The 24643-nt window shown below is 46.5% G+C and overlaps 1 protein-coding gene across 3 annotated transcripts in view; it reads left to right on the top strand.

Moving 5' to 3' along the window:
• The window catches only part of CASKIN2 (CASK interacting protein 2), a 108150-nt gene that overhangs the window by 8822 nt on the left and 74685 nt on the right, over positions 1-24643 (top strand). For all 3 annotated transcript variants that reach the window (XM_044453950.1, XM_044453951.1, XM_044453949.1), the window contains one exon: positions 9800-10404. In XM_044453950.1, the coding sequence (XP_044309885.1) occupies positions 10308-10404 (97 nt within the window). In that variant the 5' untranslated portion in view covers positions 9800-10307. The remainder of the gene's footprint in view (positions 1-9799; positions 10405-24643) is intronic.

Below are 24643 nucleotides of genomic sequence, written 5' to 3'. Positions count from 1 at the left end.
AAAATAGCAAACCTGAACATTTGTGCTAATCTGTAGCTGTAAGTTGCAAAATCCTAGCAAGACTAGTGTATGATCATACTTCTTGACATTATGCTGAGCCAATAGTTCATATTCTTCATCCTAAGCATTCCACTGACACATCCTTTAAATAAGGCTATAAAACCCACTGCACATGATGGCTTTTAAATGTACCCGTCTATTTTCTTTAAATGAATAAGAGGCTCTGTTCTCATGCTTGTTGTAAAATCATTGTCCATTAATGCTTCTCTTCATCATTTATATGCCAGCAATGTGAGTCAGGATTAAATATGTCCAGGGTGGATGTTCTTTGTTTTAGTGTTGCATTTTCAAGTGAGATTCAACTTCTTGCCTTCCAGTGACAGCCTGTGGCAGAAGCCACTGCAAATAAATGGAACTATTTGATTTTTAGGACCCGTGACCATCTCTCCAAACAATATTGTGCAATGCTGACCAAATGGGTTTTGACCTTGGACCCTCCACATTTGATGCTTCAGGCTGGGATGTCCATCCTGTCTGCTCTGAAGCAAGAAAGCATTGCTCTCTGCTCTGTCCAAATGGCCCCCATCTCCTAAACCAGCCTTTCCTGAGTGGCCACCAAATGCTTGGACCAAACTCACCATCCCATATCCCTTGGCTGTGTTGACTGCGACTGATAGAAGCTGGAAACCAAAACATTTGGAATGCCCAAGGCTGCGGAAAACCATCCCGAACGAACTTTATTTAGGGCTGATCCTCCTTGCAGTCCTTTTTCATTCCTCCCACCCCATTATATCATCTCACATGAAATGCCATATGATTCCACCCAGACTTCCTTGCCAGCACCAGATGTCCTGTTTGGTGCAGCTTGCATCTGTGACCACACTCAGACATACATTTTTCATTCATTTGCTTCACCCACACTCTGCATGTTTATCACTTCCTCTTTGCATCTGAATCTGTCACTTAGTCATATGAATCCATCTCCACATTCATTCAGGTATGTGTCTTCTGACTGCTTGAGAGCAAACACTCCGTGATCTTTTCATCTCTGATATGACTTGATAAGTCTTCCATCCTCCTGGACAATTAAGTTGTGTGACAGAGTGGGTCCTTGGAAACTTTACTATCTTTTTACTCTTTCCATGCATCAGCTATTGGACAAGTGGCCCAGGCCTGTTGACAGAACCGTAGCTCTACTGGGGGCATGGATCTGCTTCAAAATTTAAATCTCAGTGAGAATCTGTGTGGCTGTATCACTCATTCTTGAATTATCTCTTCTGAGACGCCCCCTGAGTCAAGTTCACTGGTAATTCTCAGTGGCCAGAAGGTTAATTTTATTCCCATCCCAATATTTAAATCTTCCCATTGTGGCTGATTAACATCTGAAAGAGCATATGCCCCATCTCCAGTAAGCTGTTCTGCAGTTTACCCTTCAGATGCTGTGAGGAATCTGGCTCTTGGGAGGGGGTGAAAAGAGTTATGCTTTATCACCTTGACCCTGGCACTTCAGGCTTCAGCTTGTGCATGTTGCTAGAAAAATCACCTCTGAGCAAAGATTGTAAACAGCTGAGGCGGAATCTTGGAGTTGTCCAAACTTGAAGGAAATGGGGGTTTGTTACAACAATGGAAAGTGGAGCTAAGTTACCGGTACTAATGGGGATTAGGCATTGTTGACTTCTGGCAGTTAATTTTCCCAGATTCACTAGGCTCTTCATCTCTCCTTTGATTCTTCCCAAAGGATGAGAAGAACTCACGAAGGAGCAGGCAGGACAGGTTTAGTATGTGAAAACCACTACCAGTGACCAGTCAGTTCTGAGTTTGAGGTCTGGGTCAAAAAGTCAATGGGATCCCTCCTTAAGGGCACCAAAAGGTGCTTGCTGTCCTTTGTCTCTCTGCCAGTTCTGAGTATTTTTCCATTCAGGAAGTCTGCAAAGCAGATGCAAGCAAATTTGAGCCAAAATATTAGTGAAGGATTGTCAAGCATACCTTAGGGATGTCCCTTGTTCCAAAAACTCGCTGCTTTATGGAGATGTTAATGCTGGGCCACGTTCCTGTTTTTTTAAGCATTGTGCTAGAAATCTTATGTCTGTGGCCCTTTAGTATTGTCACCATTTCTGCTCTCTTGAGTGATCAGGATTCAGCAGAGAGCTGTGATAAGAGAAGTTATCACATTCCCTAGAGAACTGGAGCAAGAACTTCAAGGGTATTACCATGTTCATAGTTCAAACATTCCTCTCAAAGCAGTGCTGAGATAAATAGGCCAAATATTTACATTAAAGTTGTGAAGCTCTTTCTCTGTTTCATTTCTTGAAAACATTTAGGCCACATTCCCACTAGATCAAAAGTGGCTTATATACACACATGCAACCCCAATACATGTAAACACCATATAAATAAAAAAAATGTGAGGAAAGTGTGTATAAAGTACAATAACCCTGACAGAGTTGAAAACCTTAATCAAAGGCTTGACGGAATAGGAAAGCTGTCATGTTGAAAAGCCATTCTGTATTTCATTAACATTTTCAATGTTGGAGCCTTCTTAAGCTCTTTGAGCAAGGGTCCTGAGGTTGGGGGGCTACTGGTGAACTCCCCCCCCCCATTACCCCCACTCAGGAAGAACAGACAGCAACCAAGGCAGGGGAACTGCCTTTCTTTCAGCCCAAAGGCTGGAGTTCACAGCTCTCAGGGCCTGCATTTTGAGGGTGGGTGGAGCCAAAGGCGAAGGGGGCGGGGCAACAGCAAAAGGGGCAAGGCCAACATTCCAGCAATACCTGCTTGCTTTAGCTGAAGTGTCTCCCTGCCTGCAGCAGAGCCTTAGCAGGGGCATTTCAATCTTCTGAGAGGTAGTTCAACCATACAGAAGCCCGGAAATTATAAATGACTTCAGGGTGGTATGCATGTTAATGTTTAATTTCCTTTCCAGTGTTTTCATTGACCTGGCTCAAGTGTGGGTATACCAAATGCTCAGGTCCTATATGTTGGAATGGTTTAGGAAACATCTAGTGGGGATCTAAAAGAGGCAATGAGCTTTCATTAGGGTGGAGCTACTAAAATGATATCAAAGGCGCCTAGAAGATCTTATTTTGACCCAAGGTGTGCAAATGTTTACCCATGGAACCAGTGTGGTGTAGTGGTTAGAGTCTTGGACTGGAGAGCCCTGAGTTCCAATCTGGCTTGGCCAGGAAGCCCCCTGTGTGACTTAGGAACAGTCACTGGCTCTCAGCCTGACCTCCTTTACAGGGCTGTTGTGAGGATGGGATGGAGAGGAGCAGGAGGACCATGTAAACCACCATTTGGTTCCTTGCAGGAGGGGAAAAGGCAGGTGAAACAGGTAATAAAAACTAAACCGCGGGAATTGTAAAGAATGAAGTGAGTGCCTCTGAACATATCCAGAATGCCTTCACCTCAGCATGGAGAATTGCATTTAGTCCCCATGTACCTCGGAGTGAGGGGGTATGATTTACAGACAGGCTTAATCCGCACCTGCTCACTTCTTATTAACCACGCCAGCACCTTGCCAAAGGATTAGCTTAGCAAGTCTTGTGAGATTTCTACTTCCCCAGTTTCTTGGTGACTCTCTCTCTGTTGCTGCTGCTCCATTGCCTGAAGCAGCCTGGGAATGACCATATGCCGCTAGCTGCCTCCTTAATCTGCCTGAAATGCCACTCCAGTAGCTCAAGTCCAGTTAATTCTGAAAGCCCATGCCTGAGTCTGCCAGGTGGGTGGTGGGTGGGTGCCATTCAGTGAATTATCAGATTCCTCACCATCACCACCTGTTTTCACAGACTGTAGGTGTTCTCACAGGATTCCTGTATAATCCAGATAATGACCGTAGGGTTAGCTCACTCACAAATACACCTTGCTGGAGAACACGGTTGGATCGGACCAAAAGTGTGCTTGGTTCCAGCCGTGGTGACCACAGGCTTCCAGGAAATCTACAAGTAGGGCATGGCAGTAACAACCCTCTCTAGCTGTTTGCCACTACCAGCTAGCATTGAAAGATTTATTGCCTCTGGAATTGGAGGCTCCATTTAGGTAGAGAAAGTAATAGCTATTGATAGACCTGTCCTCCAGGAATTTGTCTACCTCCAGTTGACTTACTGTCGTATAACTTGATGACTCATCATTTCCTGGGCTGTTTTTCCTACTAGACAGAAAAGGTGTGGGGAGAAGCAATTTTTAGTAAGAAAAAGGCCTGAAGGCAGAACACTAAGCAGCCTTTCTCCGACGATGTTATGGGGCCGCATTGGCTCTCTTAAACCAGCAGGGAGTGCTCTTCTTGACCCACTAATCATGTGGCACCCCTGAAATTCAGTGGCTTGGCAGCAGCAGAATATGATCCCCCTTTAAAAGGCTGGTTTCCCTTAGAATTTCTGTGGCATAAGCGAAAAGGAGATATCTTGCTTTAAAATACCCTTTTTGTGTTCCTCCTGCCTCCACGCCACCAGAATTCTGCAGCAACTTTCCTTTAAAACAGGTCTTTCTCTACTGCTGTTGCGCAGGCTGGGCCTCCGCAACCCCTGTGTTACCACTGTGGCAACTGCTTTTAATAGGAAACAAGAAGGTGGAAACCACTGAGAGATGGCTCTATATTTCTCCCATGTGATGCCCAGTTTGACCCTTAGTGATTCTTAGCAGAGTGCCTGAACCACTTTCACTTAAACGTATTGCACCTGCAGTGATATTAAAACCTGTTTGTGATATTCTGTGTTTTACACATGTAGACTGACCTGTAGATGCCCATATCTGCTGTCTCTGCCGTTTCGCTCATTTGAGGTTGACTGTCAGCCCTCTACATTTGTGTGGGTCAGGGGTGCAGGGCCCCCAAGAAAGTGGACAAACCATGAATATCTCTCGGGAGCAGGGGGGGGGAAGGGGAAGTGACTATCTCTAGGGAACTATGCACTCTGTTTGGAATCACCATACTCTTTGTCTCAGCACTAGCCAACCTCGCTCACATCTGTTGGCTCACAGTGGGCACCAAGACTCTAGAGGTATTTGTGGTTTTTCCACTTTTGTGTGGATCCTGCACTCCTAACCCCTGTGAATATAGTTTTGCTATTTTCCACGGTTTCAGGCATCTGCTTCGGGGCTTGGTACCTATCCTGCATGGCTATGGGGAACCTGCTGTATTGTCAAGTAATGAATATACATGTGTGAACAAGGCCATAGAATGCCAGCAACCAGTGTCCCGGGTCTTCCGAAGTGTACCTCCAACATCTTCACTGCCTGGTGCATTTCAGTGACACAGGCCCTCTGCACTGAGCTCAACACTTCAGGCATAATCATGTAAGAAGGTACATACCTGCTTGGAGGCTGCTTGCAGAGTCTGAGACTTCCTTGATTGCAGAATTCATGTGCTCCTACCTTTTGGATTAAGGAACTTTTTTCACCTAGAACAAGAGGCTGCATTGATAACTTTTCCCTGAGGAACATACGTGATTGTTAGAAGAAGAAGCGCGCGGGGGGGTGGGGGAGGGACTTAACTATTCAGTTAGGATAGTAGTGGAGTTCAGACCAGGCAAGCGGTTTGTTATGTAATTCCCTTCTCCCTCATAGCGGTATGTTTTTTGGTGTAGTGTGCAGTTCTTGGGCTTTGTAACATGAATAAGATTTGCCATGCCTGGAAACCTTATTTGATAAATGCATAAGCTGTCTAGAGGGAGCAGGGGAGAAGCAAGGACACAGCAGGGGAGTTGTTTAGGGAGGGCCGTCGCACACACAGCCCACCTTATGATTCAACTCATGTGCAGTGATGCCTGTAGACCCCTCACTCTTTCTGCAAACAAAAGCCTACTTTACGCAAACGGGAGAAGAGATGATAAAGCTTCTCCAACTTCATGCAGAAGGGGGCAGGGGAGTTAGTCCTTGCAGGATTCTTAATTAGCAAGACAAGGAAGCAGACTAAACCAGAGGGTAGATGATAGGCAACTGAAGGCACTGATGTGTCCCCAGACACTTTCCTTGGTACCTATCCAAGTATCCGGCTCCTCACCGTTTTTTAGAAGGTTTTTTTAGAAGTAACTCTTTTCTTACCAGCAGTTGGGATTGCTGAGAAATAGGTTTTTATTAGTGCTGAAAACTGGATTCAAAAGAGGAGTTTAGTATGTTCAGTGTCACCAAGGTGCCCCCTTGCTTCCTGGCACCTGTTTTTTGAAACCCACAGATTTTGGTATGAGTGTGTCTTCAGTCACTGGCTGTGTTGTGCCGCAGTTCGATGTAGAACTGCTGAGATGGAGTTTCATACCTGCCCTTGAGGTGCGCCAGGATTGTGCAGCTGGGGAGCAGAGGGCAAGATGGCGAATAGGGAAGTGGTGGGAGAACAGCTAGATGGCAGAGCATGGAGAGAGGAAGCCTGCTTCCTGCTTCCATGCTGAATCTCCACCACATAGTCCCTTTGGCTTAGAAAAAATGCTGGATGTTGGCGGGGGGTGGGTGGGTGCTTGTCCTCTTTTGGAGGCCTACCTTCTATCTGAGGGACAACCACAGGCTGCCTATTAGAAGGGCTCTGCTGTCCAGCTCCAGTTCTAAAATAAAGCATTAGAAAAAACTTTTGCCTGCCAACTGTTGGTACTTGAGGAACGGAGTGAAGAGGCGGACATACAGGCCAACTGGACACAGGCTTCCATGCTGTGGGGAGGTGCACTGTGCGTCTTTTTAAAATTACCAAGCATATTACGTTTGGATATAAATTGGCATATGTAAATATACAAATCACTCCCCCTTTTTGGCAACTGCAATATAAACATTGCTACGGAAGTGTGCTCTACCTCAGGGTCCAAAATTGGGCCCTTAAGATGCAGCATTTCTGGAGCAGATATACCTGTAGCAACAAAGGGTCCTTTGCTTCTCCTTTAGTTGCCCTGCTTGGTACTAAGACCCAAGAAGTGGTGAGTAGCTCTAAGCTAGAAGGATAAGGTGTTTTGTGATTAGTGCATGCAATTGGACGGTAGATCTGAGTGGGTGAGTGTGGAAGTCCCATTACGTTCTGTGCTATTCAGTAGGGTTCTGCCGATCTTCTTCAAGCTCAGATATATAGTTCTATTCTGGGATAGTTACTGGTAGCAGTTACTAGCTATGAGCTTTCCTAATGCTGGAAAATTAATTGGAATATGGGTGAATTCCACAAAGCAACTGTCTACTGTTTGGTTACAAGGGGGTGGAGAAGGTTCTAAGAACGATTAGGAAAGTGGCTAGATAAGTATTGTTAACTGACCTCCATCTCTGTTTGTATGATAAAGGTAAAAACAAATCAAATATAGTAGCCTGTTTTATCTCAGAATCTCCAAGCCTCAGTTGAAGTCCTCCCTAGCTTTAAGGAAGGGAGTGTATGCCAGGAGGGTTATTAAGTAAAACCTACTAAAGATAGAAATAAAGTAAGCGGCAAGATGAGGTTGCGTAATTTTCCCAAGTGCGAGAAATATGGAGCAATATCATAACAACCAGAGTAATTTATGTGCTGAAAGAGATTAACGAGAGCAAGAGTGCTGGATCATCTGCCACCCCAAATCTTTCATTCCGCAGAAGAGCATCCACCTCCATTAAAGTAACCTCCTTCCAGCTTCTACTGGCGATGTGATTTTGGTCTTTAATCAATATGTTAGAAATGTATCCAGTGCAAAGAGTTTGATGATTTTATGTTTGATGTTTATTGTAGGAGCTCTTGGATAGGAAACTTTTGTAGCCTCTCTACATTTTACATTTCACACTCTAAAGCAACCTTCCTCCACCTGGATCCCTCCAGATAATTTGGACTATAATTCCCAGCTTTTCACCATTGTACTATAATTCCTATCAACAAGTGTGGTCAGTTGTCAGGGATAATAGGAACTGCAGTTGAAAACATCTGGAAGGACCTGGGGTGGGGAGACTTTTCAAGAGGTTGACAGTTCCTTGTTCAGGTACAGATATATGAACCAGCAAATCTTGAGCTTGTCAAAATTCTCCAAATTCTCCTTCAAGGCTTGTTCCAACTCATGTCCCCATCATATTCAAGCTTTGATCTTTTCACAGAAAAAAATATGTATATTTTCACATGACAGCCAGTGTGGTGTAGTGGTTAAGAGCCTGGGACGGGGACTCAGACGATCTGGGTTCTAGTCCCCGCTCAGCCATGGAGCCAACTGGGGGACTTTGGGCCAGTCACAGACTCTCAGCCCAACCTACCTCACAGGGTTGTTGTTGTGGGGATAAGATGGAGGAGGAGAATGATGTAAGCTGCCTTGAGCCCTTTGTAGGAAAAAGGCAGGATATAAATTGAAAAATAAAAAAATAAAAGAAATAAATGTGTATATATTCCCATATGTTCACATCAATTTTGCACATTCAAGCACATTTTTCAAAAGCATGCATTTCCCCATACACAAATGCATTTTTGGGGGATGGGGGTCACAATGAAAGGTCAGCAATAGGCATATTCAAACCCACTTTCCAGTCTGAGAAGTGTGAACTGGATAACTTCTGGTCAAAATGAAACAGAACCGAATTTCTCCTATATCCAAAGTTTCAGGATAAGGAACTGCCCGGATTCCATGTCTCAGAAGTGATCTTTATGGGACAGGGGAACGTTACTGCATGTTACTTGGGGTGCACTACAGCAGCACCTGAGGGCCAATGAAATGTTGTAGTTAGTGGGGCAGAGAGAATCACTCCCTCCCAGTTCTTTTGCTCTGTCCTTCAGTGAAGTCTGCTTTGCCAGGGAGCTCTTCCAGCTTGACATGGAGTCTTGGTGTTTGTTTTGGTATTAAAAGCTCAACTGCATAGTTCATCCATTTCACTATCATATTCAATTCCTGAGGTTACAGAGCAGAGGTAAGGGCTGAGTTTCTTTATCTCCTGTTTACAAATGCCTGTGCGGTCCATATGCTGGTTATGTGGCTTTCCCACACACCTGTCTTCATCTCTTTCTTTGCCTCTCTTTTCTTACCATGTAGGACAGTCTGATTTCTTTCTTTGCATTAAACCTAGGGAAGGCATCACATTGCACAAGGACTGCATGCAGCTCCCAGGAGAAGGTTTTTGGCTGCATGTGCAGGGCTTACTGCTGCTGCAGCCACCAGATTTTCTTTGGGGAGCAGCCCACAGAGGGTTCAGGCAGATGCTGTAGCCCCGCAACCACCCCTGCAAGTAAATTGCCCACCCTTGCAATAGATTTTTAGCAAAAGTGGTCACTCGGTTGCTGCTGGAGCTGGGAATGATGATGATTAACAGACAGTTGATCATAGATATATAAATGTCTATCCGGGTGTTCTATCCGGGTGTTCGAGGATAGGCTGGACGTCCACATGGTGGGCATGTCGTGAGTGGAGCCAGCTGGTGCCGGAGGTCAGACTAGATGGCCTGGGAGACCCCTTCTGACTCGCTCTGTTTCTATGTTTCTATGTTTCTAAATCAGATCCCTTTTGCAGATCTAGGAGACTCTTGGCTTGATTAGTGTTAGGGTTTCTAGTTTCTACACCTCCAGGCTGTAGGGGGAAGGAAAAGTCCTGAACATGTCTGTGGTGCTTTTAGCTTTGAAAGCACAGGAAAACTAACTGGTGCTTACAGTGTTTTGAGGGTTACTTTTCTTAGCTCTACTGCTGCCGTTGCTGCTTTCTGCTTGTAGCCCCTCTTCTTCTGCAGTGCACTAGAGCTCAGTCTTCTTCGTGCAGGCCAGTCCTCCTCTGACTACTTCTTATGTTTCAAGTGCAGACAAGCAAGTCTGCCTAATTCATTGCTGGAATCCAGGGTTTGTTTTAGCACAGTATTCTAATGAGTTAGTAGCCTTTTTGAAATCTGATTCTGCCCTTTCTGTTCACAGATACCTGAAGTCTTGACTGCAATGAACCTGGATTTGCAAACCTGAAGACCCAACAAATACCTCCCATCTTAGTTGGGCCAGGTATCTCCCTAAGAAGAACTGGAGGTTTGTTGGGACACCTTGCCTTGGCACGGGAAGCAAGATATAACCCCTCTGATGCCTGGACATTTTCACAGAATGTTAATTTCTCCTTCCTGACTTCTCCCAACAGCCTGGATTCAGTCCCTAAGTACTGAATTAGCATCCTCTTAATTGACTGCCTGTTCTTTAACCAGGCCTCCTTTGCTGGTCGTTCCTTTTTAAAGGAGTGTGACTCCCAGTGGCATTTATCATCATTGGCAGAGGCTTTTTTAAAAACGTACTGTGGGATCTCTGAATATATTTTTGTTTGGGCTTTTTGTCCCCTTCCACCATTTCTCTGGAGTTTGTTGTGACTAGTTATTTCACCTGTGCGCACACACAGAGAGCATCCTGATGGCTTCCTAAATCTGAGGAGCAATTGCCATTCATGATGGGGCGAGAGCAGGAGCTGATCCAGGCTGTGAAAAATGGGGATGTACCTGGTGTGCAGAAACTGGTGGCTAAGGTCAAGGCATCAAAAAGCAGTGAGTATTTCCCTGCATCACAGTGCACTGATTTTTTGCGATTTGTCAACACCCACTGGTGAGGTTGTAAGAGTCTTGTGACTTCTGACAAACAGCTTTGGTGAATGCAGCAACCGGGATCATGGAATTTTGCTCCCAGGACAATAACTGTGGCCTGGTGCCCCCCAGATGTTAGGGACTTGCATGTCCTATGACTTCCGGCCAGCATGGCCCAATGGTCAGGAATTCTGAGAGTTTTTGGTCCAATGTATCTGGAGTGCATCAGGCTGAAGAAGCAGAGCTTCTTCTGGGTGGGCCCCATGAATGTGAGGCTTTAACCCAGTCCTAGGTCTGGAAAGGTTGCAACTGCAGGAGTGGGACACTTCTGTGGGTCTGCAGGGCAGCTAGGCATAAATACAGTGCAGACACAGTGCATTTGTGTGGAACATCTGGGATGTGCAGCTGCTGAGAATGTGGATTCTGGCAGTGCTGGAATTATTGATGTGTGCGGATTATTTGAACAGCTGTATTCTGTGAGCAGAGATCTCCCGTGTTCATCATTGTAGCTAATCTGCAAGAGGAAGAGATGGGTTTTGTTCATTCTACCTCTGCATTGATACAGATTTTATGAAATTCTAAAGTAAAGCAGCTGATGACTGTGAGCACATAGATTATGAGGGAGACTTTTGGAAAAAAGAAGCAGAAATTGATGCAGGGTATCCTTTTCTGGAAGAATAAATATATCTTCGATTCCTACTGATTTTGGGAGCTTCCAAGATTTGCATTTGGGGGCATTAATATTCGACAAGAAGCAGGCTTTCATTGGTTCCAGTACATGGATGGGAAATCATGAGCTCACCCTGACACAGATGTGGTCAAAATCAGCAGGCTGTCCAGTCCTCTTTAAAGATAAAGAACTAGAAGGGAGAGCAAAATCATGTCTACCCTCACTTGGTTGGTGATGCCTTTCCTCTTCTAGGGTGATGTCAATGGCTGGCTGCTTTGCCTTCCTGTGCCGTAGCCCTTGGTTGGAGCTCTGCCTGGCTGTTGCAGTGCTTTCCTTTATGAACTCTGGCTGGTTGCCACGCGTTATTGCCAGTCTTCTTCCTCGATGTGGCCGAGGAATATTTGCAGGCCTGCTGTCTATTCGCTCGCGGTTAGACTTGTGCTGCAGTGGAGGGCTGGTTTCACTGGTGCACCCCTGTTAAAGCGAACCCTTCTTGCCATTGGGGGCAGGTTTAATCCAAAGAGATGATTTGGGAAGAGTAAGAGCGGCTCAGGGTCATGTGCTCATTAATAGTAAACCACAGCTAGACTGAAGATTAAGAAAGCAAGGAGGAGATAAAGCGCCAGGGTTAAACTCTCCAAAGCTTCCTCTGATTGGGAAAAGGATGCGGGGAATTGGCCTAGCACTGGGCTTAAGGAGCAGATGCTTCTGCTGCCTCAGAGCTACATCCAGGGATGGCTTCTCTTTGCTCCTGGCACAAGGCGCCAATTCGTGTCTGGGTGTGCCCGTGGGGGCCATGGGATCAAAGGGGACAGACAGCTAAGGCTCTGCTGAATGGTTTTGTGGCAGATACGAAGGATTTGGGTGAGATTTTAAAATAATCTGCCAGGATAGAGATTGGCTGGTGGGGAGGAGCAGGATGAGAGTCTGCCAAAGCTCCTGAAGGTCAAAGTGTACGTGAAACTTCAGGAAGCATCTAGGCCCCTGCCTGCCCCATGCTGGGCATATGGGAGGGGAATGGATTGCTCCAGGGCTTGCCTTGCATGGCACCCTTTGGATAGTGGCCACTGCTGGCTGCAGGGTGCTGAGGGTAAAGTGATTGTGAGCCATTGCAGTAGCACTTGTAGGACAAAAAGAATAGCAGAGAATGTTAAATCCTCATGAATAAGGTATTTTAGAAAGAAGGAAATGCTTTGCTTCCAAAGTAAAAGGAAGCAAGTTGGGATAGTGGCCTGGCATTCCTGGAAAAGCTGAAATAAGTTTGGGTTAACCTTTAGGACCCAAGCCTAGTGGAAGAGGACTGTGTAAACCACCCTGGGTTCCCCCAAGAAAGAAAAGGGTAGGCTATAAAATGCAATATATAGAGTCAGTGTGGTACAGTGGTTAAGAGCACCGGAGTGGGACTCAGGCACTCTGGGTTTGAGTCCCCATGCAGCCATGGAGTCTTTGGGTCAGTCACAGATTCTCAAGCCAGCCTACCTTTCAGGGTTGTTGTTGTGGGAATAAGATTGAGAGCAGGAGGAGAAGGATGAAAGCTGCTTTGAGTTCTTTAAATAAAAAGGTGGTATTGAAATCTAATAAATAAATAAATCTAAAAATAAATAAAATAATAACAATAATAATGCTCACCAAGTGGCCCTTTATTGAGTGCCTGTAGTTTCCCTCAACTATTACTAACCTGGTGCTTACCAGATGTTTGAATGACAGATGTGTTTCTTTACTGCAAAGGTGATTTGTAGATCCAAGCAGCTGTAGTGTCACAGCTCCTTTCAGCCCTAGCCAGCATTGCCAGTGGCGAGGATGATGGAAGTTGTAGGCCAAAGCACAGAGAAATCCACAAGTTGTCTTCCCCCATTTAGCTGCAGCACTCTCATTCTGATAGGACAGTGCTGCTGCCCCACTGGTGGGGGGAGTTCAGCCCCCTCCCTTAGAAAAGGCTTCTGTTGCTAATCTCCTTCGATTCTCACTCCTCTCCAAAATGCCATGTAGGGAACAGAATGTTTGCTGCATTTTGCCACTCATTAAAGTGCCTCTTTCCATATGACAGGCTGAGATGCTGAGTTTTTTAAAATCCCTCTAAGAGTCCTGCTGTCTCAGTGGATTCAGAGCTGCGTCTCTCTGATTAGCCCTTGGGGATCGCATGTGTCTAAAAAAAGTTACTGCACGTAACCAAGAATCAGACGCCAGTCCCAGCAATGGGAACTTCGGGGACACGTAGTTTAATATTCAGCGGGCATATTCTCTGGCAGCGCATGCCTTGGAAAATGTAGCTCTGCAAATGGGTCACAGCACCTATTATTGCGTGGTCCTATGGCAACTCTGGGGAGGCAGAAGCGGGCAGTTTATTTAATCCTGCAGCCGAGCCAAGGGGCAGGGAAGTGGGAAGCCTTTCCTTACTTTTGATAACTCAGCCAGAGGGAATGGGGGCTTGGTTTTCAAAACCTTGCGCCTTCACCACCGGGAAAGCCCTTTTGACCCTGCCGAGTTGCCATAGGAGCTGTCACCCGCAGCAGCAGTAGCAGCAGCAGCAGCAGCAGCAGCGCGGATTCTCCCGTCAAAAAAAAAAACCAAACCACACACCTTCTATTTCGCCTCTGTCAGCGTTTGAATGCAGGAGACTTTAATTGAAATTGTTAAACGACCCGTCAGGGCTCTGGCCTTTCTCCCTGATGATCAATCACTTTCTCGGCTGGACGGCTTGCGAACAATGGGCCAGTTGGCTGGGCTGGGGTGAGCACAGAAGCCCCGGAGGAGAAGAGAAGAAAACGGGGCTGAGCCTCGGATTCCTGGGGGAGGCGGAGGAGGCCGCGGGTCCTGGGGCTATTGTCCCTTGAAAGGGATAATGTCTAGCGAGGCAGAGGGGGAAGGGAGAGCTCAGTTTGGCTGGCTCATAAGAGCGCGGGTCTTTCTGAATGCTCTCAAAGGTTTCCCTTGTTTTCGGAGAACAGTACCGTTCTTGAAATGTTCCCCAGACACCTAGTGGAGCTAGCGCATGGAAGTGCAATGACTTGTTCAGAGGGAAGGAGCCCACGGAAATGCTCGAGATTATGGGAAGGAAGACCTGGAATGTCTCTTAAGCTTATCTCTGTCTAAGTCGTCTCTGCTTCAGTGTTCATTGTACCCACCCCTGACACAAACTGCAGAACTTTTGCAGCCCCTTCATGTGGGTGATTTGCCCCTGAAAATACTGGCCGCTTTGCTGTGTTTTCTTTGGTTTGCCACACAAGGTAGATATTAAGTCCCAGCATAGATGGTTGGGACATACTGGATGTTGTAGACCCTGTTTCTGTCTAAACTTGTGCCCTTAGTGGCACTAATCCTACAATGGATCATGGAGAAGCAGAGAGAAAAAGTGTAACCACCTGGAGATTTTCTGTGGATCAGGTATGAGAATGCCCAGAAGTTTGTCGGGTTATCATTCCTCAATGCAAAACTAGAAGAGTGATCAGAGAAAACATTATCTATCATGCTTTACATCTATTTATATTCAGTCTGAATATTTTATATTAATGATGGTGGGATTTTGACATTTACTGAGGATTCAGACAAAAGCCAATAGTGATATTTGTATGTGCTGTCAGGATGAAAAATCAAACATGTAGCATGAATAGATTTAATATCTAGGCAATACCAACCGCCCTGATTTTTAAGATGATATTTTTTGATAGCTTTGGGGCCAAAACAGTGCAAGGGCAAGCCCTTCTGATAGAAGCAGGGTTGAAAGTTGAGATCATTGCTGGTTTTGTGCTGCAGTTGCTGTGCAAACCCTGTGGATCTTGTTAGTCCACATGGACTAGTGATTGTATCATCATCATTCTCATCCTCATCATCATCAGTTTTATTTCTATACCATCCCATAGCCAATGTTCTCTGGACAGTTTATAACAGTATATAAAACAATACAATAAAATAGCACAAAGTACTTATTTTGTGTAGTACCATAAATTAGATGTAGGTTTCATCAATTCCATTCCAAGATGAGGCTTATGCTGCACTGGCCATCAGGAGACCCATCCAGAACAGCACTCCAGATGTGTTGGATTAGAAGCCCCGTCACACCCAGCTGTCATGGCTATTGATGGGAGTTGCAATCCAGTACTTCTGGAAGCACCAGGCTGGGGTAGCACCGTAGTTTACTACATGTTAAGAGGAATCTGCTATCCATCAGGGGAGGCACCCCTAGTAAGGAGGGGGATGGGGGAATGTGCTTTAGCAGAAAGTATGGTTCTAAATTCCAAAGTTCTCAGATATTTCAATCAGTGTTGCTTTGGCAGCAAGTGAGGCTTCTGAGTGAGTCCTCATGTGTCTTGGAACACCTACTCCCCATAAAACAATGGTAGTACTTCCGTTTGGTGATGTTAAAGCCATTGCTGCTTTGTGTAGTGAAACTAAGGGAGGGAATTTATATTTAGCTCATTCCAATGCAAGGAAGCAGCTGGAAGCATCCCACTCTCCAATACACACAATTTGGGATTAAGTTGCTGCCTTAGGAATCTTGTAGCATCTAGTCAACAATGAGAACAGAGACAAATGTGGATTTTCTAGTTACAAAAGTGGCTTCAACCCACTTCAACAGATTTCAGTCCCATGACTCTGTCTGTGTCTGTCTGTCTGTCTGTCTGTCTCTCTCTCTCTCTCTCTCTCTCACACACACACACACACACCTCTCAACTTTAATTTCAGTGGTCATGCAAATAAGATGAGGTATAGTTTAACAACTGTGAGTGTTTTGACTGTTCTCTTGGGGGGTCACATTCAGCTATTTTGAGGATTTTCCCCTTGCCCTTTTGAGTTCTTTGGTGGGTTTTTGGTTTGACATAACTTGGTTAATCACAATTTCATTTGGATGTTCTTCTTGATTGGAATGCTTTGTTCAGTTGATGACCATTAAAAAAAATGTGCTTATGGAATTGGTGGCTTTTAGTCATAATTTCATATCATGTATTGCACAAAACCAGCCAAATTGGATAGATATCAACTTTGCTAGATCTGTTCAAATAAGAGTTAATTTTAACCAAATTCTACTGTGTTTATGTATTGACTTTTTGGATAATTTCTCAACATCCTCCAGTATTTGCCAGAGGGGAAAAATGTATTCCGTGGAACAGGGGTGCCTTTTGTTTGTACCTGGAACTGCTCATTTTCCTTGCCTACCAAAAGGTCATTGCTTATTTGTATATGTGATTTAAATGTACTCACATTTAAATATCTTACCGATTAAGCATGTGAAAGAGCTCTTTAAAATAACCAGACAGAGCACAAAATGCCGGAAGGCAGAAGCTGTTAAAACTGTTTGAAAACTGGTTGGGTTGCAAGTCCACGTGGAGGACAGCGGTGTTCCAGGTAAACTGCTCTCAGCATAGCAAAGCATGCACTCCAGCTGTAGAACCAAGTCTGCTCTGTCGAGTGAATCAGGATTGGAGTCCATAACTGGCAGCTTCACCATGAAATACTCATCCCTCTGCCATCTGAGGCAAAGGACAAGATGGCGCCCCTTCCCTTTCTATAAACAAAAGCTGTTTCGTTCTTCAGCACTGGTAATGGGAAGGCAGCAGGCCAGCTTAGGGGGCACAGACCAGGCTGCATGGTCCAGCTTCTTTAATGCTTTGCTGCCACCTCTAAGCACACCCTCTCTGGGGATGCTTTTGTACACCTTGCCACGTTGTAAAGTTGGAAATGCTTCTCTTATGGTTTAGTGTCTGGCAGCAAGCACTTTACGCTAAAATATGCTAAAAATTTTGGCATTGTTGGCTACACACCATTTTCCTGCGGCCCCACTCACCAAGGGAATGTGGTCCCCCAACATTTCTGCAGCATGGAATTTGGCCCACAATCTGAAAGAGGTTTAGCATCCTGCAGTAAATGAATCCACATGCAGGAGTGAGTGGTGTTGACTTGGATTGTGGTTTTACTTCTACAAGAGGGCAATTCTTGCAAATAGCTCAGAGCAGAGGCAAAGTGTCCACGCTGACATTGTGCTAGAGCAATCCCAGGTCAAACTTACACACAACTCCTACACTGACTAGGAGTCAAATGCTGATCCTCTCTGAAGCCATGCCTTCTTCTCTTCTCACAGCATTTGGTGGGGAGTCTACCAGTGCTTCCAAACATGAAGAAAAAAGGGCAACTAACCAGCAAGCACTGGAGCATCCCTGCTTGGGAGCGGCTTCATCACCTCTGTTTTGAAAGTGACTGTGCAACTGCCCAGCACTCCACAGGGCCGACAGAGGGACTAGGTTCATCTGTTCACTGCATCTGTAATAATAAGAGTAGCCTCTCCTTGCTCAGCCAGAGGCTCCAGGTCTGTGCAAGTTTTGCTTAGAGAGCTCCTCAGTGTCTTAGATAAGAGCTAGAAATAGAGAGGAAGCACCAAAAGTTCATTTTCTTGGTTAAATAGGCCCTTCTATGCAACAGTGAAAAGTAATGAACTTTCTAGGTCAGCTTGTCCTTGGAGCAATCGGGGAAGGGCTGTTGCACAGTGCATATGGTATGTTTGATTTTGTCCAGACTGCTTGTGTTAAAAGTGTTCCCCAGCCTATAGAAATCTCAAGCCTATATATTAAGTCACAGCATGAGTATGAGCCCCTCTGTTTACATTAGGGATAAGGACTAGCCCTCCTGTAGAAAGCAAGTTAAAGCTTCATCCATCAATGTTCCATCTAGGAGAACTAATCTTTAGTGCTGGGCATTCCGTACACCCCTTGTGTATGCTTAGGTTCAAGGTTCCCACAACCAGCAAACAAATCCCTCTTCAAATCAGAACGACAGGGAGGGGAAGGGAGGGGAAGGGAAGGGAAGGGAGTTTCAGGAAAGTGGTAAGTGTCTGGAATTGGCGGCAACTGAAAGTGCCTTATCAGCCACTTTCTTCCTCCTCTGCACCCCACCGAGTTCTTGTCCAACGGCCACTGAGTCGTGTGCCAGTAGTGGCATTTGCTTTGCATTGTCTCTTATGCTGGGTTTCCTGGAGGCCAAATTGTCTCTTGTGGTGGGTAAGGTCCCTCCAGCAGCGGGGGAAAAAGCCGTTGTGCCCTGCCGCTACTTGTCTGGCAAGTAGTTGAGTCAATTTTAGACCTGTGTGCCGAATTTCTTTTGCAGAAACTCCGTGTCGAGTGTGAGGTGTGAGTGCATGCATGTGTGGGGGAGCAAGCAAGGAATAAAAATAGAGTCGTGAAGTAAAGAAGTAAACTGCAAGACTGGTGATTTATTTCAAAAACTTACCAAGTTGCACTTTGACATTTCTCCCCCCCCCCCCATTCTTCCTGCTTGCGCTATGCATGTCGTAGGTGGACTTCCTCTGATGAGCCTAAAATCGGCAGCCCTGTATCCCTAGCAAAACAAGATAAGCAAGTACAGCAACACTCTCACGAAGAGTTCAGGCTGCCTGGCAGAGCAGGGCGGGAGAGGAAAATCTCAGTAAGTGGTCTGAGGCAGGGACAGTCTAACGGGGGCTGAGCCAGGGTCATTAATGGCGATGTTATCGCTGGAGGGTGTGACCTGGCATGGGAGACCTAGCCTGCTATTCAACATGGTGTACCAACAGACTTCAGACAGCATGTGAAGGCAAAAATTTCTGCCTGAATGGTGCAGCCTTCCTGTGTGCTGGGTGAGCCTGCGCACAAGCAGTTTGGGTTCTACTGCAGGCAGCAGGATACCTGCACTGTTTGCAGGTGTAAGTGTCAATATTTCAGACTGAATCTCATGGGGGGTGTCACAAAACATACTCCAGTTTGACAGGTAGAGGCACAGAAGAAGGACCTGCATGTTCTAGGCATGCCTGCAGCCTGCATTGCATATCTGATGCTGGTGAGAAGGTAACTTGGGGCCTGTGTAAAATCCCCGTGAGGAGTGGTGGTGCCCAGTGGCCTAGATGGAGGAGTAAGTGATACCCCCTTGTAACTCTGCTACTCAATGCAGTTCTTGCACTGATTTGTAAGCAAAGGCCATTTGTTTATATAAGGAAGTAAAGGAGATGCACGTGAAGGCACTGCTTTGGACCAGTTTGCCCCTTGCCTGTGTCCCAGGCAGGGCACTGTGATTTTACTCTGCACCCCAGGACTCAAATGTTTGCCACTAACTAAGCCAGCCTTCCAAGTGCCCCCCAGATGTGTTGGGCTGCTTTGCCCATCATTCACAGCCAGCATGGCCATCGGTTAGAGAAAGCTGATCTAAATACTATCCAAAAAGGGCCTGTCCCCAGTTCCGTTTCATGATCACACAAAAGTGCAGCGGGCTGCAGCTACTACATAGACAATAAGCACTAAACTTTGGATCAGGGGAACTACTGGGTATAGAAAGAAGCTTCAGTGCATACGTGAGGCTTTCAGAACAGCTAAAAGCTACTTGAGGAGCTATATTGTATATTTCCCTGCCACTTTTTAATGCAGAAGTGATTTGCCAGAGCCCCCACCCCCTTATCAGAAAACCACAGGTGTCCAATAGACCTGAGGCAGGTTACTCAAATAACACTAATTAATTAGTGCCCCATAGTATAGGCTGTGTCCACAAGACCCAAATCCCCCACTTGGCTTGTTTATTTATTAAAAGCATTTCTATCCCATCCTTCACCTGGGTCTCAGGACACTAATACAACAATAAAGCACATCATCAAACAATAAATAAAAGCCCATTAACATCAGATCTCAAAATATTGGGAAAATAAAAAGGGGTTGGCCTGTTACCAAAATGTATAAACGTATTCCAGAGAACGTATTCCAAAGCGAGGGTGCCACCCCAGAGAAGGCCCTTCTCTGAGTAGCCACTCTCCTGATCGCCTTCAAAGAGGGCTTCCGAAGAAGGACCTCTGACCCAGATCTTAGTGGGCAGGTATATATGGAAGGCTTCCCCACACAATTTTGCTTGTGAGAAGTCATGTAAGTCTTCACTATGAAAATGTGTAACTCTAGATAAAACGTGGGCTCTTGTGTTGGGCTGAATAGATTTTAGTGCTTCAAGTTATAAGCAGAAGGCATTCTGTACTAATGAAGGACAGAACATGGAACATGAAGGACACTAATGGAGAGAGAGTTCCTCTGATCCTAAACCAAATGCACTGCCATGTCACATAGCAGCAGCCACCGGCTACCCTGTAACATGTGATGTCCCAGTGTTGCAAAATTGCATTCTAATCCCCAGTGGGCCATGAAGCTCCCTAGGTGACATTGGGTCATTCACTGATTCTTTGCTGAATCTACCTCACAGAGTGTAGTTATAAAGATAAAAGTGCAGAGGAGGAAACTATGTCAAGTGAAGTTTACTTCTTTGCGAGAGGAAAATGGCAGGATATAAATGCAATCACAGAAGAGCAGCAGCATAAAGGCAGGGCTGAGCTCAGAGACATTTCTGAGCTGTCCTTCCAGTCACATACTACACAGTCCCTGGATATGGTGCGGCAGCGGCTGCTGCTTGCCCCCCGCCTGTAGTGGAGCCATTGCGTGCAGGAGAGGATGATGGGTGCATGAGCCATGGTAGCACAGCAGGGCCTTCTGACCCACATCTGTCAAAGGGCCAAGCCCAGTTGCCAAGCCAGGTATTGGCAACGCTGCTCTTCGACATGTTGGGACCCTTGCACTTCCTCATTTATTTCACTTATATACCGCCCATCCTGAGGCCTCTCTGGGAGGATCAAAACGTGTGATGATTTTGAGACTGGCGGAAGAAGCAGGCCTATTTCGAGCATCTCTTGGGAGAGCAGGGCCGGGAGAAGCACTTTGTCCTACAACGGCTTCTGTTGTATGACTGAATGGCCTCTTCCGCCGACATCACCCGCGCCAAATACGGCTTCACCCAGAATGGGCGCTCAGGAATGTTTGGCGTAGTGCAGGCTAGCCCTGCAGTCAGACTCTGAAAAGGAGCCCAATCTGCCAAGTTACTTTATATGTTCATATTCCCACAGAGTGTGTGCGTGTGTGTGTGTGTTTAAAAGAGCTCGGCCTGGCAGTGTGCCAATGCTGCTAGGGAAATACACTTCAGAAGTATGAAAGTACAAAAAATTTCCCCTGCTCCTCCCTTCTTGACTGTAAAGGTTAGAGGAGGGAGGGCGGGCTGACACCCCACCCACCCCGCAGGAGCGGCAGATGGGCTCCCCCCGCCCCAGCTCAGCTCTGTGGCTGGAGCCAGCGTTCGTTTGGAGGCCGGGGTGGCACATTGGAGCTGGGAGCCCCACCTGCGTTTGTCAGCTTTCCAGCGGTTCATAAGCCTGTCTGGAAATGCCCACTGCCTCCCGGCAACCGCCAGAGCTTAGCAATCCGATCTCCTGGCAGTGGCGTAGATGATATCACCCCAATCAAGGGCTTAAAAGAAAGCCAAACAACTGTGCGACTCACGTGTCAGCCGGGGAGGGTGGAGGTGAGCGTGCGCAAGGAGCTGTTGGTGGCTCCCGATAACAGGAGGTCTACATGCCGGCGCCGTTGGACAAGAGATAAGAGGCACAAACAAACACCTTTTTCTTCCTCTTGGCATGCCGGCACGTAAAGATAGGCTGCAGGTGCTGGCCATGCTGCTTCCTGCCATCCCCGTCTTCTGCCTTTGCAGTGCGAAGCCACAAAGTGACGAAGGACCCGGTGTGTCCTTTCAGCTGCTGTCCCGGCAGAACGAAAATGGAGCCCTTGAAGGTGGCTGCCCATTTTGGGCCCGTTCTGAGGAGCAGCTGTCGTTGGGTGAATGCTAAAGCAAACCTTGGCTGCTGCTCCATCGACGCAGGCCTCAGCTGTGGGCGGGAGGGGGGAGGCATGGTTTAACACAGGTGCCCCTTGTCTCTTCCTCCTCAGAAGGAGTTGCATCGTATTTCTGAGACCTGATGTTTGCTCGCTAAATGTCACTGTCAGTCGTGAGGAGCTGTCTCTGTTGAGCACATAAGAGAGGGAGGCTGGCTTCAAACTCTGGCTTGCCACAGAACTCCACGGCTGGAGTATCAACACACAAACTGAAGGGTGGGAGGGAAGCTGCCAGAGTTGGCATCCCTAAAATCTAGGTGCTGCTTTTGAGTTCTCTTGCCACATGGACTGGACGCTCTCGTTCTGCGAGTCACCTGCAGTGAGGCAGGGTGAGCAGAGGAGAGCTGCGCCTTCAGCACGTGATGCTGCAGTCACAGCAAGTGCACTTGGACTTGCGTGTGCCCATCCATCCTGTTTCCAAACGGTCGCCCGGGCGTGGCCTTGGTCCCACACGTGGAACATTTTAATTTAGAATTATCTCAGGGAATGCATCCTGTAAAGCAGCCAAAAATGTTGTATGTTGAAGGCAAGCATCAGCACAAACGGGCCATGTGTGCAAATGGGCAGAAACAGTTTAACCTTTGCATCAGAAGCCTCTTTGAGTGGTTGGGCCTGCATAGCGTCAGAAGCCACAGCATTCCTGGGTCTAGATAGATGAGCAGCTAGAGACAATTCTTGGTTAAGTTGCACTCGTTTTTCCCCCCTCCAAACCAAGGGTTTTTCCCCCCAGCCCTGTGTTTCCCCAGTCCGTTTCCATAATAAATAGTTGAGTTTTGAGATGAAGTCTGGTGCACACTGCTTTTTTCCAATGTACGATAAAAAGAAAACTATTTGAACGAGCAACCTCACTTAGCATGTATCAGAAAGTCTAGCTTGCTGTATATTTTGCCTGAAGGTGTCTTGCCAGTTGGATGTTTACACAAGCACTCATGAGTGCCATAAAAGAAACCACCTCCTTCCATGTCACGTCTCACTTTCTCAGGCCAAATGTGTGACAGCTTCCTTGTAACGGTGACGGCTGAACGTTTCACAAACAATAACCATCATAAAGCAGGAATACCTCTTCTGTGGAATTGTGTGCTGCCGAAACAAGGCATATCCATTCAAGAATATGGATATTCTTAAAGCGACCTTCCTGAACTGGTTCCCACCAGTTGTGTTGAACTACAGCTGCGTCCCCATAGACAAGCCATGTTGGATGGTGATGCTTGGACTCGTAGTCCAGCACAGTCGGAAGGCATCATGTTGGGGAAGACAGGTCTAAAAGGCTTAAAGTGAAGCCCTTGAAAATGATGACAGTAATTTCAGTACAGCCACTGCAGGCTTGGACTGGGAGAGAGAAGCCCTGCATCCGCTCGAGGGGGCAGATCATTCCCCCCATCCTGCTCTAGCACACCATGTGCAGGGGAGTCCAGGTGTCTCCATCCCACCCCATCATTCCCACATGTCCATGCGAGGGCAGAACATCTACGGTTTGAGGTAGGTGGGTTGTTTTCTGGGTCCTTTCCTTTGACCAGCTCACCACTGGAATATGGCCCTGGAAAACTTCTCTGAAATGGAATTTAGCCTACTGGCTAAAAAGGTACTGTTGGCATAAGGTTTCACAGCCACTGACCAACCTTGAAGAAACAGCGGAGGCTGGGCTAGTGGGTTTGAGGAAAAGAATTATGTTACTGGCCAGATTTTTCCCTCCTCTATTTTGGTGGTTGTGGGAAGAGGACAGAATAAGCACTGTGTGATCCTGTCTAAAGCAGTGTGATTCAGGTGGCCGGAACACTCCCACACAAAGGTATGGACAGAAATGGAATTTCCCTGGGGACATTCCTTTAGTTCCTGTAAGTGGACTGGGAAACCCCACAGCTAAACAGGAAGTGCTGGAGAAGGAAGGTTCCTCATAGCCTGCTTACGGCAAGGGAGTCCATGTGCAGAGGAACCCCTTGCATTCTGCTTGCAGGATTTGCAATTTTTGAAGATATGTTTCTGAATTTTTACTACAAAAATGAATACATCAGTTATTTGTTCATTGCTATAACCATTAGGATTTCAATGTGTTTTTGAAGTACAAGTTAACCCACTTCCTTCCTCCCTTTTAATGAAAGGTTGTCAGAAGCCTTGTAGCAGAGGAAATTCATGGAAGTTTCACACTGGAAGAATTTCCTATATGCATGGATAGGAAACTCTGAGTGCCTTGTGTGCAAATAGGATGACTGCACATTATCAGTTCATCTGTGCATACACATGGCCGGAAGCTGATGGTGCTGAAGTCATAGTCTCCATACAGTCAAGAGTCTTGACCTGGAGTGGAGCAGAGCCTGTGGCAGTGGTAGGAAGTGGTGTCAGAACCAGTCAACAGAAGACAGAAATTTTATGAGTGGGTGCAATCCAGTGGCAATACCTGCCAAACTGGGAGGATTACAGGCAGGGCCGGAGAATCATGGAGGCAAATTCTGCACTCCCCCTGCTCTGCAAATTAGTTAGATGGCCAATTTTGGCTACCTAGTAGACGTTCTTCAGATGGAGAAGGAAGAAGTCTGGAGCGCCACCACTATACATTGTACACTGGTGGATCCAGTCCCGTCTCTTCCCCGTCCCCTTTTCTGCCCCTTCCTGAGGTTGATTTTGTGACCTCAGAGATTCAGCCAGCACAGTTCTTTCCACAGCAGTTGCAAAGAGCAGAGGACGATGAGCCAAGTGTCGAATTCTGTCTCTGAGGTGGCCTTCTAGACACTAAGATTGTGTTGCCCATTGGATGGGACACTCCATCTTTAAAGTCTTTAGTCATGCAAGGGGAATGATGCATAGTCATTACTGACCAGCACTT

This window comes from Varanus komodoensis, unplaced genomic scaffold, assembly GCF_004798865.1.
Source record: "Varanus komodoensis strain SLA01 unplaced genomic scaffold, ASM479886v1 scaffold7_1, whole genome shotgun sequence".
NCBI classification, from domain to species: Eukaryota; Metazoa; Chordata; class Lepidosauria; order Squamata; family Varanidae; genus Varanus; species Varanus komodoensis.
The sequence above is the reverse complement of the archived record's forward strand: the minus strand, read 5'-3'. Positions and strand labels throughout refer to the sequence as shown.